Source organism: Fukomys damarensis, unplaced genomic scaffold, assembly GCF_012274545.1.
Source record: "Fukomys damarensis isolate Sample0158 unplaced genomic scaffold, DMR_v1.0_HiC HiC_scaffold_39, whole genome shotgun sequence".
In the NCBI taxonomy this organism is placed as follows: domain Eukaryota; kingdom Metazoa; phylum Chordata; class Mammalia; order Rodentia; family Bathyergidae; genus Fukomys; species Fukomys damarensis.
Window position 1 is genome coordinate 84,907,337 of NW_022900951.1, and position 18,861 is coordinate 84,926,197.

General features: G+C 35.0%; 1 protein-coding gene across 3 annotated transcripts in view; it reads left to right on the forward strand.

The window, feature by feature from the left end:
• Positions 1 to 18,861, forward strand: part of LOC104847582 (collagen alpha-5(IV) chain) — a 267,506-nt gene that overhangs the window by 98,700 nt on the left and 149,945 nt on the right. For all 3 annotated transcript variants that reach the window (XM_010603053.1, XM_010603055.1, XM_033760324.1), the window contains exons 4-7: positions 2,601 to 2,690; positions 9,841 to 9,885; positions 17,410 to 17,454; positions 17,638 to 17,700. In XM_010603053.1, the coding sequence (XP_010601355.1) occupies positions 2,601 to 2,690; positions 9,841 to 9,885; positions 17,410 to 17,454; positions 17,638 to 17,700 (243 nt within the window). The remainder of the gene's footprint in view (positions 1 to 2,600; positions 2,691 to 9,840; positions 9,886 to 17,409; positions 17,455 to 17,637; positions 17,701 to 18,861) is intronic.

Here is an 18,861-nt window from a genome sequence, read left to right on the forward strand (position 1 = left end):
ATTACAAGTGATAATTATATCTACCTATCTTGTCATCGAGAGTATTAAGATAAAATGAGGAAAGTAGAATAACTTCTGACCCAAAGAAAACACTCAGTATAGGTTACCTGCTATTATTGTTTTTGAGTTTTAAATGCCTGAGATATGTTTAAGACAGTTGTTTATGAGAGATTAGCTTTAAGAAAAAATTGACATTTGAGATTTCCCAGGGAAAGAGAGAAAAGGTCAAAAAAGGAATCAAGAGCAATACCTATATTTAAAAGACAGGCAAAGGGAGAATCATATTATTCCATTAAAAAAAATAAGAATGATTTTTTAAGAAAATTGACCTCCAGACATATACATACCACATCATACCACATCATTTTCTGTTGTGTCAGCAAATTACAGTAAAATCTAGAGCAGTTTTGTGGATTAAATGAGCATCCAATGAAAAGTAGTAAAAGTTAGGTATGCAACCAGTATCAGCCTTCCCCACTATCTTCATTAGGGTTTAGGTAGAGGATCCTACCCTCAAATCTTTCCTTTCACAAGGCTTGTATAGTTTCTACTTTATTAAATCTTCTACGTTTGAAAGTATCAGGATTATTCTTTCAATTCTTTTTTGCTACTGTCCAGTAGCTGGCCTTATATCTTCCATACTATGATACTGCTTAGTCAGATAGGACTACATTGATTGACAGTAAGGTGAGGAGATTCCAGGATATAACATTTATAGGTAAAGGTTTTATTAATATCAGCACCGTTATGGCTTTTAGCAATCCCTAGTTTATTTCTCTCTTATCTGTGGCCCAGATAACAGTTTTGTTTCTGAGAAAATACAGCTTTCTTCACTTAGTGTTCTCAAGTTTTGGCAGAGGTGTGCTCTGAATACCAGCTGAGATTCCAAAATGTTTTCCACTTATGGAAATCTACTAGAACTGGAAAAATTTTTCCTCTTGTTTTCTTTTTGACTGGAACTCACAGTCCGATTTTTACTACCTCTTGTCAGTAATGGACTACATGATGATTTGAGGCAATCCAGCTCTAAAAATTTTCAAACATTCAATTTCTCTCTTCTTGCCCTTTTTCCTTCAAAATAATTGAGTTGAAGTTAATAAAAATTAAATTATTATAACTTTGTAACTAATTATAACAACAAAGAGATACATTTCTAGGAAACAAAAATATATACATATAGTTACGTGCAATAATAATTACTGTCAAAGCCACAGGAGCGTTGCAACCTATTCATAATTAGTCAACATTTGATTCATTGGCTCTGATCTAGTAAGTGGGAACTGACCAGAAATAGTAATTTCAAAGGACTTTTATTTTTAGGTTATAAGATGATTTGACATAAGGAATTCTTCAATACAAAATTATGCAAGTTCTTTAGACTAAACTTATTACAATGCAAACACACATGCACACACGCACCCTCATAAACACCCACACGTGCAGTTTGGGGATAGGAATAATAGTCTACTGTGCCTTCACCTTAAGAATCTGTATATACCTTTATTAGCCCTTTAGTCAGACTTCTTGTAGGTATCAATGCTTTCTCTTTTTCAGGTGCTGCCTGGGCTGTCTCTATATGATCTGACAGTAGTTTTCACAGACTAAGATCTAGCTTCAAGCTTTAGGAAAGTGGAGAGTTTCTTGTATTCCTTTAGTTGAAAGTATGTGCTAAAGTGCCTTGAGCTTTCAAGGTTCTTAAACTTCACATTGAAGAATTCTCTTTCTGTGATTGGTCTCCCAGTCCAGTGTTGGAGTTCACCGCATTTCAATGCCTGGCTGTATGCAATTTAACTAACCCTAATGTGTCAATCTAAATATTATTTAGGCTGGCTCAGCTCTCTCCACTTTTCTGGCTTTACAGATGTTAACATCAGGCAACTTTACTGCATAGACGCTGATAAGATGGTGATCCTACTCTGCTAGGTAGTCAACCCTCCTGTGCTGGTGTTAAGTACTGTAGTCAGAATTGAACCTGAAGTTAGAATTCAATTAATTATTCTGAATAAATAAATTACTAGAAGTTTTCTTTATATTTTTTTCTACAGTGAGCATGTATTCTTTTTGTATTAATTTTACAATCAGAAAAAATTATAAAATTTTGATATTTTAAAAGTTTTTTTCTGGGTAATTTAATCCTACCAGCCAACAAATTTCCATTCTGAATAACTTTGCAACTCTACTATGAGAGTTTTATGAGTTGCAAATCTGGAAGCTTCTCTGAGGGTTTGCTTTTATCCTTCTTCAAACTTGTCCTACACTTACATCTTATAAACCTTACAGACCTGATTTCCTAGATTTATTGCTGTCTTCCTTCTTAAATTTGATGTTAGTATGTTTATATTTCATTTCATCTCAGATATACTTTTTTAGTTTTACAGGAAAAAAGAGAATGCATTACTGTATATGGTATAATGTTAGGATAGTTTTTGGTGTTTTCTTCGTACATTATAGATTTCCCATGTTAGTGTATACTGTGAGTTCATGATTATTAAAGTGTTAGTTTTATCTATATAATCATTTGTTGTTTTTGAATGTCAGCCAATCTTATGCTTGAAAATTTACTAATGATCTTACCTTTCATTCTTTTCATTTATTTGCAGGGAGAGACAGGATTTCCAGGTTTGGAGGGCCATCCAGGTTTGCCTGGATTTCCAGGTCCAGAAGGGCCTCCAGGGCCTCCGGGTCAAAAGGTATATGTCAAATTGCCAAACAGTAATACCAGAGGAATTCAGCCATTTTAAATGTGAGACTGGGTGTTGAAGCAACTATAAAGTAGAACTATAGTAAGAAACTAATACTTACATCAAACAATGGAATAGTGAGGAGTCTAAATTGTTGGGGTTTATGTAAGTGAAGTTACTGCCACATCTACATATTTTGAAAGATGCTATATGTGTTTATTGGAACCTTTATCAAAAATTACGTTGTATCAGAAGCTGTGCTGATTTGGTCAGAGGAGGGCTGCTAGATGTCAGTGTAGCTAATTAAGACAGCAAGACACGGTGAAAGTAACATTACTCAATCACAGCAACATTATGACAAATAAGTAAAATCAGAGAAAGCATCAACTCTCTCACTGTTCCATTTATCCCCCCATGACGGAGCAAGAGTCAGAGGGATTAGCACAGAGGTTAGGAATTCTTTCACTGTTGGGAGAGCTCAGAGCAACAAAATGCTCCTGCGGGTGTATAGACCTGGGATAGGGTGGGAGAAGGGAGAAGGGTTAGGAGTGGAGAAGTACTGAGTCAGAGTGTAGAAAAAGTACCTTCAGGGTTCCTCTTCCCATACAAAAGTCTCCACTAAAGGCCCAGGATAATGAAGTCTATCAGCATAAAGCATAGCCAGCCCAGGGAGCCTGAGTGAGTCCTTGACAGCAGCTCCCTTCAGAGACCGCAGTGTATTAGTTGTACACCAATTTTGGTGTGGAGAAGGCAACTGTCCCCCAAGAGGCCTTTGGTTCAGCTTGGAAAACACCACACAAAGTTGTTTAAAAGGACCCATATTGCTTAATTCTACCACTTGATTTTTCAAGACCTGAATGAGAAAAGTAAGCTTCCTTATCTTGGGCCTAAATGGGTTGGACTTTAAAGGGCTATTTTGAAAACTGGGCAGTTAGTCTGAGATCACAATGATCTGAAAATATTACAAGTAGGATGCCACATCTGTTTGAAAGATTAAGTAATAACCATGATCCCCAACTACTGAAAAAGCAAGAGTAAATATGCTATAGCCCAGATGATTTACTTTTGAGGGTCAGGAAGCTTTTTTCACGAGTGTTATGCTGGACTGCTGTAGGTTTTCACTTTTAGTGACCTAGGTGTTGTCAGTCAAAGTGATCTCTCCTTTGTTGACCAGCAGGTTTCAGACTAAATGGTTACCACTACCCAAGCTGATGATTTTAGACTAGTCTGTTATGCTCTCAAAGCTGAAGTAAAGTCATTAATATCCTTAGCAGTGTTCAAGGACATGCCCAGCATCACCTTCTCTAAGTGAAGGACTGACCATGGAAACATTGCCTGGAACATACCCATGAGAGTCTGTTATGCCACCTGGAAATTCTTCTGAATAACCAGAGTTTATCTAGTTTTGGAGTTCTTGTCTTACACTATGCAGTGTGAAATGCTTAATAAGAAGAAATGTTTTGAGATTTGAGAATCTTTTATCAATATCCCATATAGGTGTATTCCATTGGTAGAAATATTAAAGGTCTAAGTTTTACAAAAAATAATACCGCAATGGGGATATACACAGTTCTGGATATTTATGTCATTGATTACCTTGGGGGTCAACCAGCAAGACCCTCCTGATAGGAAGAGTTCTTGAGTGAAATTGGTGTATTACATAAAATATTAAAACAGCAAAATGGCATACTCCATATCCCTTTCTCAGATGTTTCAGTTGCTTCTATAATGGACCGGAGACGTTTGACATTTGCGGAGGAATTTTGTTGCTGTTGTGTCTGAGTCCAACTGTGGCAATAAATCAGGACCAAAGTCACACAGTTTCAGTACCCGAGGAACAAAAATAGTCCACAATTAGAAAATTACCCATTTATAATACTCAGCTGCATAGCAATCGATATACATATTTATGGTTTTGGTCAATGAGTGAATTATCCAGCAGTTTTGTGAAATTTAGGGTGATGGTGACTACCTGGGAGAGGCCTATCAACGAATTTGGCAAGGAAGCAGTCACACAGGCTATTATGTGGAAGAGAGAGAAGAGAGGTTAGATTCATAACCTCCTGCCCCCCATATTGAAGTTCATGGATCCAAAAGTGTTCTCATCTCATTAAATGGGGGAATTCTTAATTGCAATATGGGCAGCCTGTCCTGTACTATGATCAAGGACAGCATCTTTATGTGCATGCTAAGGTAGGGAATGAGAAGAAAGAATAGTGAAGTTTAAGACTGAGAGAAGTTTCTTTTTGTTTTTAATGGCTCTTTTGGCTCAGTGCGCGTATCCATCTGTATTAGGCACACTGGTGAAGTGATATATGAAAGGGCCAGTTCTGTTCATGTGCTTGTAAAGGAAAATTGGCTTAAAAACCTTTTTTCTAATTTTTGTTATTTTATATAATGATGGTATATCATATCATTACAGTATGAAATATATCAAAAAGATACCATGTGGTCCTTCAATAAAAGAAGAAAATAAACTTTAATGCATTTTTTTACATTTAATTATGTCAGAGTTTAGAATTTGGGAGAATGATGACCATCATCTTGAGTAGAAGCTAGTTTTGTTAGATTCAAAAATAGGTGGGAACTGTGCAAAATTTGCTGAGTAGAACTTGAACACTGGACATATGCCAACCTTCTAAATGATTACATAGAATTTTAGTAGACGGCCATTCAACTGAATTTCATGTGTCTAATGACACAGCAAGAAAAGAGCAGCAGAATGATTCTCATGCACCCAGGAGATGTGCAGAAGTACTGCACAGTAATCTCAGTCAATTGGATGGAACTGAGCAGTAACTCAGCAGCAATTTATATAGATTATCATGACATTTTAGTGAATTCTAGCTTGAATCAGCCTATTCTACCCTTCAACATATTGAAACTACATAAGCTTTCCTAAACTTAGGGTACAGTTTTGTGAAAATGAGGTAGGCACTTCAATTGACTGAGATTAAATTTCAGCTATGTTATGGAAGTGAATGGTTTGACATAAAAATTTAATTGAACCATTGAAAAAGTTATATTTATTACATCTTGAATTTATCTGGGATTGCTGGCTGAGTTATTTGCACATCATTCTTGTTTAGAGATAAGTTTTAATAAAGATTCAAATTACATTAAAAGTTAACTACAGCAGAATTTCTTTGAAATAATTTAGATTAACTGGGACTACTCTACAATTATATGATAGTTTGTAAAGATGTTCTTGTATTGATTTAAGTTTAGAAGCATATCCAATCTTTTGGAATGATTTCATTTCATTATCTGTAGAGTGAAAAGGTAAGCTGGTTTCTAAGCTTTTAGTATTCTAAATTTAAAGCATTTGTACTTCTTTTTTTAATTTTTATTTTATTTTATTTTTTATTTTTTTGGTACTGGGGATCAAACTTGGGCCCTTGAGTTTGCGAGGCAGGTGGTGGAACCACTGAGCTAAATCCCCAGCCCCCAAAAGCATTTGTACTTCTATATCTGGTATGACTTTATATTTCTCAATATAGCTGAAAATGTACTCTTGATGTGAATGTGCCATTCTGGTATATGTGTATATGTTAATATGTATACTAAGTAAAAATTGTGTAGGATTATTCTTTATTGGTACACTTCTACTTATTAAAGTGAGGATATATGAAACACACACACATTATCTATCTATCTATCTATCTATGTATGTACTTACATAATTTCCCAAAAGATTTCTTTTTAATAATAAAACTTAGCTTTTAATGGGCAATGTATGCAGTTTATTCAAGGTAAATTAATGTAAGAAGTTACACAATGAAAATAATCTCTCTACCAGTGCTCATTAGTCACTGAGTCACATACTCATATTTTATAAAATAATACTATATTATGTTTGACTTTTGCTCTTCCCCTAATTGCATATACACTTAATTGCATATATTTAATTGTATATACACAGAACTTTCTCATTACTTTTTATAACTTCAGTGTATTTTATTGTGTATATAAACCATAGTTTAGCAAGCAGTCTCCTGTTGATAATTATTTGGGCAGGTTTAAATTATTTGCAACTACAAACAGACATGGTAAAATGTATAACTTCAGTTAGATATCTTTTCACCAATAAATGATTAACTCTGTAGATAACTTAGTAGAAGTCAGAGGATACATATATGTACATATCATTATAAATATTGCCAAACTGCCCCTCCCAAGTTTATATAATTTAGCCTCAGAAATACACAAGAAGATTGATTTCACTGTAGCTTCACCAATACTATTAAAAAACTTTTGGATTTTTGCCAATATGATAGGAAAGTAATCTTTCAATATACTTTTTAATTTACATTTCTCTGTTTATGAGGGGGAAGTTGCTGTTCATAGGTGTGAGAAACATTTGTCTTGTCTCTGACCTGTATATTTATATAATTTGTTCATTTCCTACAAAGTTTTTGATATCTTTATATTTCACTGACTACAATGGCTGATCAAACTATATAGTGAATATTTGAATTTAAAAAAAATATTACAGTAAAAGATGCATTGCTATTAATCCCCCTCAAAATATTCCCTCTCACTTCAAACACACATTTTACATTGTTCTTGGCACTTTCTAAAGCAGGTCTGAAAGACTTATGCATGTCTGTATAAGGTGTGATCAAAAATAGGGTGAACAGCGTCACTGAATGCCATTCAGTGAAAAGACAGGCTTGTAGAAAGATTACCATTCACCCTGTTTGGTAGATCTGGCACTCTTTTAACTTGTGGATCTCCTGCAAAATCAATATGATCACAAAAGGCAAAACATTTTGAATTGATTCAGCAAATCGAGGCACCCAGTACAGCAAAACTAAAGACAACATTCACTGTTGTTTTAAAAATCGCACTTCGTATTATGTATTATAGAATTTAGCTCTTTGCACTGCGGTTTGCATTACTTTCCCCCAGTTTCTTATTTGTTTTTCCTTAGTGTATGCATGTATGTGTGTGTATCTTATGGATCTGTTTTTCAAAATCTTGTGAATTTTGTGTAGAAATAGTTCTCCCTATTTATATAACTATACCTTGTCATTTAAGATCCCCTTTTTTTCCATATGACCTCACATCATTTTCCCCATTGATTTGCAGTGCCACTTTTACTATTCATTCTTTCTTTAGATTTTCTCATTTTCCATGTTTTCAATTACTTAAGTTAATCATTGTCTAAAAATATTCAATGGAAAATTCTAGAAATTAACAGTTCCTAAATTTTAAATTACTTTTATTATGATATAATTGTTCCATTTTATTATTGCCTGTTGCTAATGCCTTGATTTATAAGTTTAGCTTTATCATAGATATGCATTCATAGGAAAAAGCAGTACTATATACATAGGATTTAGGACCATCTACGGTTTTAGGCACCCACTAGGGGTCTTGGAATATATCTTCCTTGGAGAAGAGGAGGCTACTGTCTGCCAAATTCAAATGAATATATGAATTTTTTCCTGAATTTTCCAATGCTTTTCTAATGGTCAGCTTAATCAAATATCAAGACCAAGCTGTTTTACTTATTGAAACCTTATGTTATATTTTTATATCTGACATGGCTATTGTCCCCTTAATGCTTTCTTTTAGGTTTTTTCTCAGTGTTTTTGCTTATTTATTTTTTGTATGAACTTTAGAAGCACTGTCTAGTTAAAAAACTTATTTCTGTTTTCATTATGTCAAATTTATAAAGTTGTTTAAAATTGAATTTTATATGTTATATTCAATTATTCAAGAACATGAGACACCCTTTTATTTTTTCAGATCTTTTGTGATCCTCAGAAATGTTTTGAACTTTTCTTCCTGTGAAGCTTGTGTATTTATCATCACTAACTAATTTATGATTTGCTTTTAGAAATCGGATTTTTTTTATTATGTCTTCTGATAGTTGGGATAAGCATTGATAGAACTATGGAGTTTGATGCCAGCCTGAGTAACATAGCAACACTGTGTCTCAAGAAAGAATGAAAATTTTTTTTTGATTTATTAATAGTTTTTATAGTTATTTTACTAAATTATCCTATTCATTCCAATAGTTTTTCTTTAATTATCTTGTTTTTTTTTCAGTCATATAATTATATAAGTTTGAAAATAGTGGTATTGTTGCTTCATCTCTTATGTTTTTTTAAAATATGTTGGGGGAGGAAGCCCAAGGTCTGGCACATGTCCAGCACATACTGTACCACTACATGACACCTCCAGTCCCATCTTTCTAATGATCATTCTTCTAATTTTTCTCTTATATAACCATGCTTCTTAGTACAACAAATACAACATTGAAGTATCCTTGTTTGATTTCTGACGTAGTGAGAAGGCATCTAAGTATTCATTGAACAAAAGTTCCTCTAGTTGTTTTACAGTAGAATCTGTACTTTAATCTCCTTAAAAATGCGTATTTTGTGAAACTAGCATATTATTAAACTTTTGAAAGTAAAATGTGGTAAGAAGAATAATGGCCACACACCCCAAACATAGCCATGTCTTCATTTCTAGAATTTGTGAAAATGTTACATTACATGGAACAGGATTAGATCTTTTTATTCATTTTTTAAAAGAAAACAGTTGATAAAAGTCAAAATTTAAACATTTCAGTAATTCTGTTGTGACTAGAAATGTGTAAATAAATTAACACACACATGTGGTTAGCCCCTTTTGCATGGAGCTGACTGCAGAAGCAGGAAAGAAAATTTTATGGCTCTTTCTAGTCCTACTTAAACTCTACCAATAGAAATTGCCTTACAAAACAAAGGAAAGGTGCAAAACAGTGAATTTAGAACTGCACATATTTGTGTATTAGAATGAGGCTATTTATTATCATCATGGCAAGCAGATTGGCATTATATGGAAATTGACCAGATTTTGTTTATACATAAATGTTTCGAGAAATATCTATACTTTAATCTCATTTTTGTTTTCTTACATGATTCATACTTTATAAATAAATGTAAAGTTTCTTCTACGTATCAGCAGTTTTCTTCTCACTAAATAAGAGACTGTATTATTTTTGGTCATGTAATTTATCTCAGTCCTTTTAATAAAGCCTTCTTACTTGGGTGTTTATATTTCTCACTTTTACAAAAGTTTACAAAAATTCAAGCTTCATAACAAAAAATTAGTTATTTAAGGGCTTTTTTTGAAGGAAAAACCTAAGTATATTTTATTTTTTTAGGGTGAAGATGGAATTCCAGGGCCATTGGGAGCAAAAGGAATCAGAGTAAGTTATATTTACTATGTATCAGAAGCTTTGTGAGACCAGGGATTTAGCTCAGTTGTTCCTCCTCCTGCCTCACAAGCACAAAACTCCAAGTTTAATCCCCAGTACCAAAAAAAAAATCAAATGCATGTTTTGTTGGTGGAAACAGGCAAAAAGCAAATGAAGCCAGGTGTGGTGTCACAAGCCTGTAATCCCGGCATTCAGGAAGCTAAGGCAGGAGGATTGCAGGAAGTTTGAGGCCAGCCTACGCTACATGGTGAGTTCAGGGCCTGAATAGTGATACTGTGTCTCACTAAAAATAAAGAAGGAAGGAAAGAACGGAAGGAAGCAAGCAAGGAAGGAAGAAGGAAAGGAAAGGAAAGAGAAAAGGGAACAGACAACTGGGGAATAGCATATTGACATGTAGCAAAAAAAAATCTTTCAGAAGCTAAATTTAAGAGGTGGTATATATCTACATATCTACAATTAGACTTTCTTTAGTAATTTGACAATCATTTCTATAAATCTGATATCTATTTAAACACATATTAGCTGATAGTTAAAAATATGAAAGTGCTACATTTTGACAGTTTGCCTTCTTCTTAAAAATCTGTATCATATAATTGATTTAAATTATAGCTTTCCAGGCATTGCAATTATCTCAGCCTGCTGAAATTCAGAGGGCTGCTAACTCAGACTGTGTAGCCCTCCATTGTATCATATATAAATATTGTACAGTTTTTGTGTACCTAGAAGAGAGTAAGTTTAGTATAAGTCATTTCATTAAAGAACAACTACTTTTGGAAGAATGCAACATTTCCTCAATTCTAACATACATGATTTTTCAATTTTTAACATTCTGAAAAGTGTAGATACATCTCAAAACTGAAATACACATTTAGTATATTTTTTTCTCTGAAGCTTTTAGGTTGACAGACAACTGACATTTTTTTTTAAATTAAGCAAAAACTATAGTTGAAAGAACTACTGGTCTTTTCAGAGAGCATACTAATTTTTCTGAGCTTTAGTTTCTTCACATAATAGAGAGTTAAATAGCATAATCTCTAGGGTCCTTTTATATCTGATATTTTGTCTTTATAGATTAGTAAGATTCCCTTACTAAAAACAAGCAAACATTCTAAACCTTCAATCTCCAAAAATTTATTAGATGTACAAATCTCACATGAACATTAAAAGCATTCTGCTCTCTATATAACTTTTAATTACTTACATATTTCTTGTCCGGTGTGTTATTAGAGTGGTGTGGGTAAGGGCAGAGAAGAAACTCAACACTTAGTTTGAAGGCCACCACTGGGCACGAGACTGTCATCACCCATGCAGGAGACAGGAGGTGAGAGGGCTTGTACAACCCACCGCTGCTATTTCTGATGTTGCCCCAGGCCTCATGGGTCTTTGAGGGAGACAGGAGGAGAAAGACAAAACTACCAAATCCTAGCCAGCTCTGCTTCTGGGTTCTCCACAGTATGGGGCAACACAGGTGACACCATAAGACTGACCTGAATGAAGACAAGACCAATACGCAGGAGGACAGTTACACTCCAGGACTGAAGTATTACCTTACATATAGACTGAGTGAAACAGCCTTGCGAGACAGGCTTGGAGAGGGCAAGATCTAAACAGGGATCTATTGGGATCTCCTAGAGGCTTGGGCTCAAGCCAAGCAGATCCTGGAGCTTGTATTATACAGTAGAAGGTCAGGTTGGGTGGATATATTCATCAGAGGGAGTGGGCCTGAATTCGATGGCATTTAGTCCAGCGAATGCTTGAGCTCTTGCACCATTGCCTATATCCAACAGAAATGAGTGACCTAAATTATTTTAGGTCAGTATCTGTGTGGCTTAAGTGTCTTCACTAAAATCATAGATCTCTTATCTGTGGTTGAGGGCAGTTCATGCATGGTTCTTAGGATTTGTCAGTAGCCAGTTGATATTTCATGCCGTTGTCATCACTGACTTCACTACTATAGCCAAGGTGACATAGTTGTTGCTGGCAATTGGTTTTCTGTGTATGCCAATACCTGGATTGCCTGGGGGGACATAAATAATACTCGGGCTCACTGCTAAAGAACCAGGCAGTGGGCCAAAGAAGCCACAAGCTCTAGCATAAAAACAAACAAAAATAGAAACATGAAAAAATCAGGGCAACAAAATGCCCCTCAAAATTGTCACCTCTCCCAAACCAGTTTGGGAGCATTGAGGGAAGGAAATAATAAGCCACAGCAGAAAAGTCTGAAAGTGTATCAATGGAGGTAAAACAGTTCAATAAGGTGATTGGGAAATTTAAAGAAATTATAAATAATCTGGTAATGACTGTAATGAAACAAATCATCAGTGAATCTAGAGAAGACATCAATAAAAATATAGTGGAGGTAAAGAAAGGCATGTAAAACATGAATGGTCAGCGTAGAAATGAATGAGAATCCATAAGAAGTTCCAAACAGAAATCCAGAAGATGAGAAATATGAATGAAAGTATGGGTAGCAGAAGTGACCAATATGAAGACAGAGTGTCAGATCTAGAGGACAGAGCTGTGGTAAATGGTCAGCTAATGAGATACCTTAAAAACAACATGAGAACAGGAAAAATGGATCCAACAGCCACTGGATGCCTCAAAGAAGACTAATATAAAAGTAATTGGAATTAATTAAAAAATCAGAAGACAACACAAAGGGCATAAAATACCTGCTTAAAGAGATAATAGCAGAAAAATTTCCAAAATTGGGAAAGGAATTTACCATACACATAAGAAGACATATAAAATCCCAAATAGCTGTGATCAGAAAAAAAAGCACTTAATACCATATAACAATTAAAACACCAGAGGTCCAACACAAGAGCAGAAACTTAAAGGCTGCTAGAGAATAACAGTGAGCCACCTATAAAAGAAAATCCATCAAAATTACAACACACTTCTTGAGACAAACCTTAAAGGCAGGAGATCTTGGAATGGAGTGTTTAAATCTCTAAAAGAAAGCTTCGAACCCAGACTGTTATATCCTGAAAAATTATTTTTCAAAATTGATGGAGAGAGAAAATACTTCCATGATAAACATCATTTAAATAAATTTGTGACCACGAAACCAATACTCCAAAAAATTCTCAAGGATATCCTAGAAAGAGATAAAATGTAAATGATGCCAAAATGTCCAGTAGAATGATTGAGATGGCAATTACAAAAAAGGGAAAGAAAGCAACTTAGCAACAGGTAAATAATAAAAAGACAACTCAAGACCTATCAATTATAGTTATCAGTATAAATGGTCTCGATCTGCCAGTCAAAAGACAAAGATTAGCAGAGTGGATCAAGAAACAAAATCCAGTGGTGTGCTGTACCAAGGTACACATTTCACACAAAAAGAAATTCACAGACTAAAACTTAACCTATTGCCAGCATCATATTAAATGAGGAAAGGCTGTAAGCCTTTTCTCTAAAATCAGGAAGAAGACAAAGGTGTCCACTATCAGCACTCCTGTTCAACATAGCCCTTGAATAATTAGCAAGAGCAATCAAGCAAGAGAAAGACAAACTGGATACATATACAGGAAAAGGAAAAGTCAAAGTAATCATTATTTGCAGATGACATGATCCTTACTTACAAGACCCCTCAAAAAACTTCCACTAAGACTCCTAGAATTAATAACCACATTCAGCAATGTAGCAGGATACAGAATGCACACAAAAATAAATAGTATTCCTATGCAATAGTAATGAACTTATTGAAAAAGAAATTAGAAAAAAAAATACCATTCACCCCCAGCACTCAGGAGGGAGGCTGAGGCAGGAGGATCGCTGTGAGTTCAAGACCAGCCTGGGCTGAGTAGTGAGTTCCAGATCAGTCTCAACTACATAGTGAGACCCTCTCTCAAAAGAACAACAACAACAACAACAAAAATGCCATTCACGGTCTCATAAAAATATTACATAGTAGTTAACTTACCAAGGAAGTGAAAGACATCTACAATGAAAATTATGTCATACTGAGAAGTAAAATGAAGGAGAAAATGGAAAGATATCCCCTGTTCCGAGATAGGCAGAACCGATATAATTAAAATGGCTATACTTCTAAAACTGATAAAGAGGTTTAATGCAGTCTCAACTGAGATACTAACTGCATTCCTCACAGATCTAAAGAAAAAAAACCAAAGTTCATACAGAACAAGAGAACCAGAATAGCAAAAGCAGTCCCTGGTAACAAAAATAGAGCAGGTGGCATTACAATCCCAGACTTGAAGTTATATATACTATAAAGCTACAGTGATTAAAACAGCAGGGTGCCGACACAAGAACCGGCACGTGAACAGTGGAACTGACTAGAAGAAATAGAAATGCATATAGCTATTTAATCTTCAACAAAGTGCCAAAAACATGCACTGGATGGAAAATAGCCTCTAAGATACGGCGCTGAGCAAACTGAATATCCACATGCAGAAGATTGAGTCTAGGTAGACACATGTATCTCACCATGTACTAAACTAAAATGAGAATGGATTAACAAACTAAGTGTTAAAACAGAAACAGTTAATCTGCTGGAAGATAAAATAGGTACAACTCTTGAAGACGTAGGCGTCAGCAAGGACTTTTTTAACAGAACCCTAATGGCACAAGAAATAATACTGAGAATGAACAAATGGAATCATATCAAATTAATAAGCTGCTTGGAGTATCATTTTCATCCTTTCAGTCTGTGTGTTTCTTTATAGGTGAGCTGTGTTTGTGGTAAGCAACATACAGTTAAGCCTTGTTTTTTTTTATCTAAATCTGCCAATCTATGCCTTTTAATTGGATAATTAAGAACTTTTACATTAAGTGTTATTAGTGAAAGATATGTACTAATTCCTGTAGTTTTGTTGTTTTTCTAGTGTTTGGCTCATTCTTGATTTTCATTTATTTATCTACTCTCTGACTGTGGTTTGTTCCTTCCTTTGGTCCCATCCTTGTGACCGTCATCTTCTTCTGTGTTTAGCATTCAATGCTGGATCAGTAGTCATGAATTTCTTTAGTTTTCACTTCTTTACTTCTCCTTTATTTTTGAAGGACAGCCTTGCAGATACTGGTGTAGTAATCTGGGTTGGCAATTATTTTCTTTCAGGGCTTAAAATAAATCACCCCAAACCCCTCAGGCCTTTTGAACTTCTCTTGAGAAGTCTGGTGCTATTCTGAGAGTTTTGCCATTGTATGTAAATTTCTGTTTCTAATCACTTTTAATATTATTACTGTGTCTTGAATGTTTGGCAATTTGCCTCTGATATGCATGGAGAAATTCTTTTCTGGTCATTTCTGTTTAGGGTTCTAAATGCCTCCCATAACTGGGTATCTATTGTACTCCCTACATTTTGGAAATTGTCTGCTGTAACATCAGTAAATAGGTTTTCTTTGTCATTAGTCTGTACTTCTTCATGCTCCTTGACACTAATGAGTCTTAAATTTGTTTCTTTAGAGTTGTCTAAGGGCTCTTGAATAATCTTTCATTATTTGTTTTTTTTTCTTTATTGCTGTTGGAATGTTATAGTAATCCACCCTGTCTTTAAGTCCTGACTTTTTTTTAATTTATCTTGAGTATTGCTAAGACTTTTGACTGTTTTTAATTTGACTAGTTGGTTCACTTCCAGTATTTTTGTTTGCTTCTTTTTCAGAACCTGTACCTCTTTACTGAAGTGCTTTTTCATATCCTGTATTATATTAATTCATTCAGCTGTTTATGTGTCTCTAAGTTCAATGATCATTTAACTGCTAGTTTGTGTAAAAAAAGAGTACTAATTTTAATTCCTAGTACTGCTACACAGTAAATACCAATACTGGCAACTTCTAAAGAACTTCTTAAAACTTGCTTAAAATGTTCTGTACTATTTAACTAACCCCAGAAAAGAAAGAGTAATAATGTAGGATAGGCTAGGAAAAAGAGAAAAAACTAAACTTTAAGGAAAATATTTATATGTAAGAAAGGGATGGGAGATTTGAGAAGGTATGAGAAGGGAAGGAAAAAAGACAAGGGAAGGGAATATAAACAGAAAATGAAAGATGATATAGGGAGATTAGATCCAATTAATGAACTACCAAATAACAAAATTAGAAAACGCTGTGAAACAACCCTTAGTGTAGAATATGACAAAACAAGGTAATATACAACAGAAGCAAAAGATTGTACACTTGTATACATTTAGATATATACATATTCCCCCAAAGTGCACAAAAAAGGAAAAAAATATAGATAGGTCCAATATTCGAGCACGTAGTGGTATTTATGCTGAAGATAATCATTTCCCTCAGGCATCTATTGCTGGGGCTTAGGTCAGCCTGGAGGCTGAGCTCCTCCGCTTTGTGGTTGTACATTAGTATTCCTAGGTCTGTTAGTGGCTGGAGTGGTCCACACTCACCAGCTCAATCTCCTCCAGGAATGAGCACACTACAAAAACCCAAGCTGTCCACCAAGTCTCATAATCCATAGGTAGCTCCCTACTGTGCGTTAAACCTCTGTAAAATTACCAGATCGCCTCCTAACTGGGGGGAGTGGGTTGAGCACTCAGGGCCTATGTTTGGACTAGAAGCCACAGTCGCCTAACCTTGCTAATCCCCGCAGCAGCACCTCTACACTCAGATGCCCCCACTCTCACCGCAGACACCACGTGGCTGAGCTCTTTTCCTGCCTTAATAATCAAAATGTCTTCTTTTCTTCCTTCCTTCCTTCCTTCCTTCCTTCCTTCCTTCCTTCCTTCCTTCCTTCCTTCCTTCCTTCCTTCCTTCCTGACTTTTCTCTTTTCTTTTCTTTCTTTTTCATTTTCTTTTTTTGTTTGTTTGTTGTTGTTATTTCCCTCCTCCTGGTTGATTATGTTCTCTGCTAGTTACATTTTTGCATTGTCTCTCTTCCTCAAGACTTTTCTCTTCTTTTCTTTCTTTTTCATTTTCTTTTTTTGTTTGTTTGTTGTTGTTATTTCCCTCCTCCTGGTTGATTATGTTCTCTGCTAGTTACATTTTTGCATTGTCTCTCTTCCTCAATAAGACTTTCCCAGTCTTGAGTTTGATCTCCCTCAAGCCATGCACTGGGCCTTTCTCCTTCCTGTTTTTTTTTTGTTTTGTTTTGTTTTTCTGTGTCACAATCCTCTTGCTCTGCACCCAAGTCTCTTTACAGTAGCAAGGTCCATCTTCACAAGAATATGCTGCATTTTTTCCTTTTAACACCATACTGGAATGGAATTTAGCCTTCCTCACTGAATATCCATTGTTCAGTGCCACCGTGCATTATCTCTATTCCTTTACTTAAATTTCTAAATACCAACATTTCTGGGTTTCATCAGATTGCTAGCTCACTGAAGTTGCAATCCAGCAGTTTTGAATGATCTCCCCATCCCCTCAACAAGAGTCACATATTTGTTGGTTTAGACAGATGTCCTGGATCAATTTGAGTGCAGGCTGCCGGTAGTCTGCTATCTTCAAGAACCCTAAATAAAATTTCCATAATATCCTTAGGTAGGGTATTATTTTTATTGTTAATGGTTGTCTTTTGAAGGAAATTATTTCTTCTTTTAGGGTCCTCCTGGACTTCCTGGATTTCCGGGGACACCAGGTCTTCCTGTAAGTATACTCTAGGTTTTTATTTTAAAATTAAGTATTGGGGATGTAGCTCAATATAGTGCTTTCCTAGCATGTGTAAGGCCCTGGGTTCCATCCCTAACACTTCAAATAAATATAAGTAAATAAATAATACCCTTACACTAATATAAAACATGTTATATATGTGTTATATTCTTTTTCAAGGGAATGCCAGGCCATGATGGAGCTCCTGGTCCTCAAGGTATCCCTGGATGCAATGGAACCAAGGTGAGATTTCTTTGACTTAATATTAGGTAGTATCTTTGATAATTAATAGACTTAAATCTTCACAGAAATCAATAAAATGAAAATTGAAACAGAGATATAGTGGCTTTATGTCTAGGACATAGGGTAGGTTCTGACAACATTTATTTTTTTCGGGGGGTACGCAGCATTGAACTCAGGTCTTTGCTCTTGCAAGGCAGGCGGCAGAAACACTGAGCTAAATCCCTGGCCCAACATTTTCAATACAGTATGTTAAACACCCATGATTTCTTTAAGAATGTGTAATTACCAGACATATTCCACTGGGTTAAAGATTACTGACAAATCCTTTTTTTGTCTTGGTGCAATGTGGGATGAGAGTTTATATATTTTAAATATTAAATCAGCTGCTAAGAGTACTTCATGGTGTGGTGATGCACATCTGTAATCCCAGCTCTCTGGGAGGCCAAGGCAGGAGAATCAAGAGTTCTAGCCCAACCCAAACAATTTAGCAGGACTTTGTCTCAAAATAAAAGAGAAGTTGGAGATGTAGTTCAGTGTGAAGGCCCAGGACCACCAAAAAAAAGATCATTGGGAGAATGTTATTTTTCCTTTCTAAAAAAGCTAGGTGAAATTTAAAATTAGAAATATTTCATGTTTTAACTTTTTTAAAACTGCTAAAGCTTTTGATATGAAACCTGAAATTCTCTTCCATTAGCAAAGTGATGGATTTTAAAACTTTGAGAGAAAAAAAAAAAGAGCTGCAGATACGGCAAATATTTTTCCCTGACCCACTTTTTTTTTTTTTTTTGTCTTTAGTTAGCTGTTTGGGTTTTTTATAAAATGATAGATAACAAGGAAAAAATGAGAACAATCTACTATTCTTCCAAACTTATATATATTAGCTTCAGTTCTTATCCAATCACTTTTCTCTTAGTCCTTTAGGTTAATGCGATATATTATTCTCAGTGTTTCCTTTGGGCATTTTCATTTTTTTCCTTTTATTGAGTTTATTGGTACATTTTACGTATACAGTACAGTTACATTCATCATTGGGATCTTGTACCTTTACATGACAGGTCTTAGTTCTCATTTTTCCCCCTTATCCCTGCCCTCCCTTCAACCCTTCCTCCCCTCCTCATTTACAAACACTTTATTTCCTTTTTTTCAGTTTCTCATATTTTT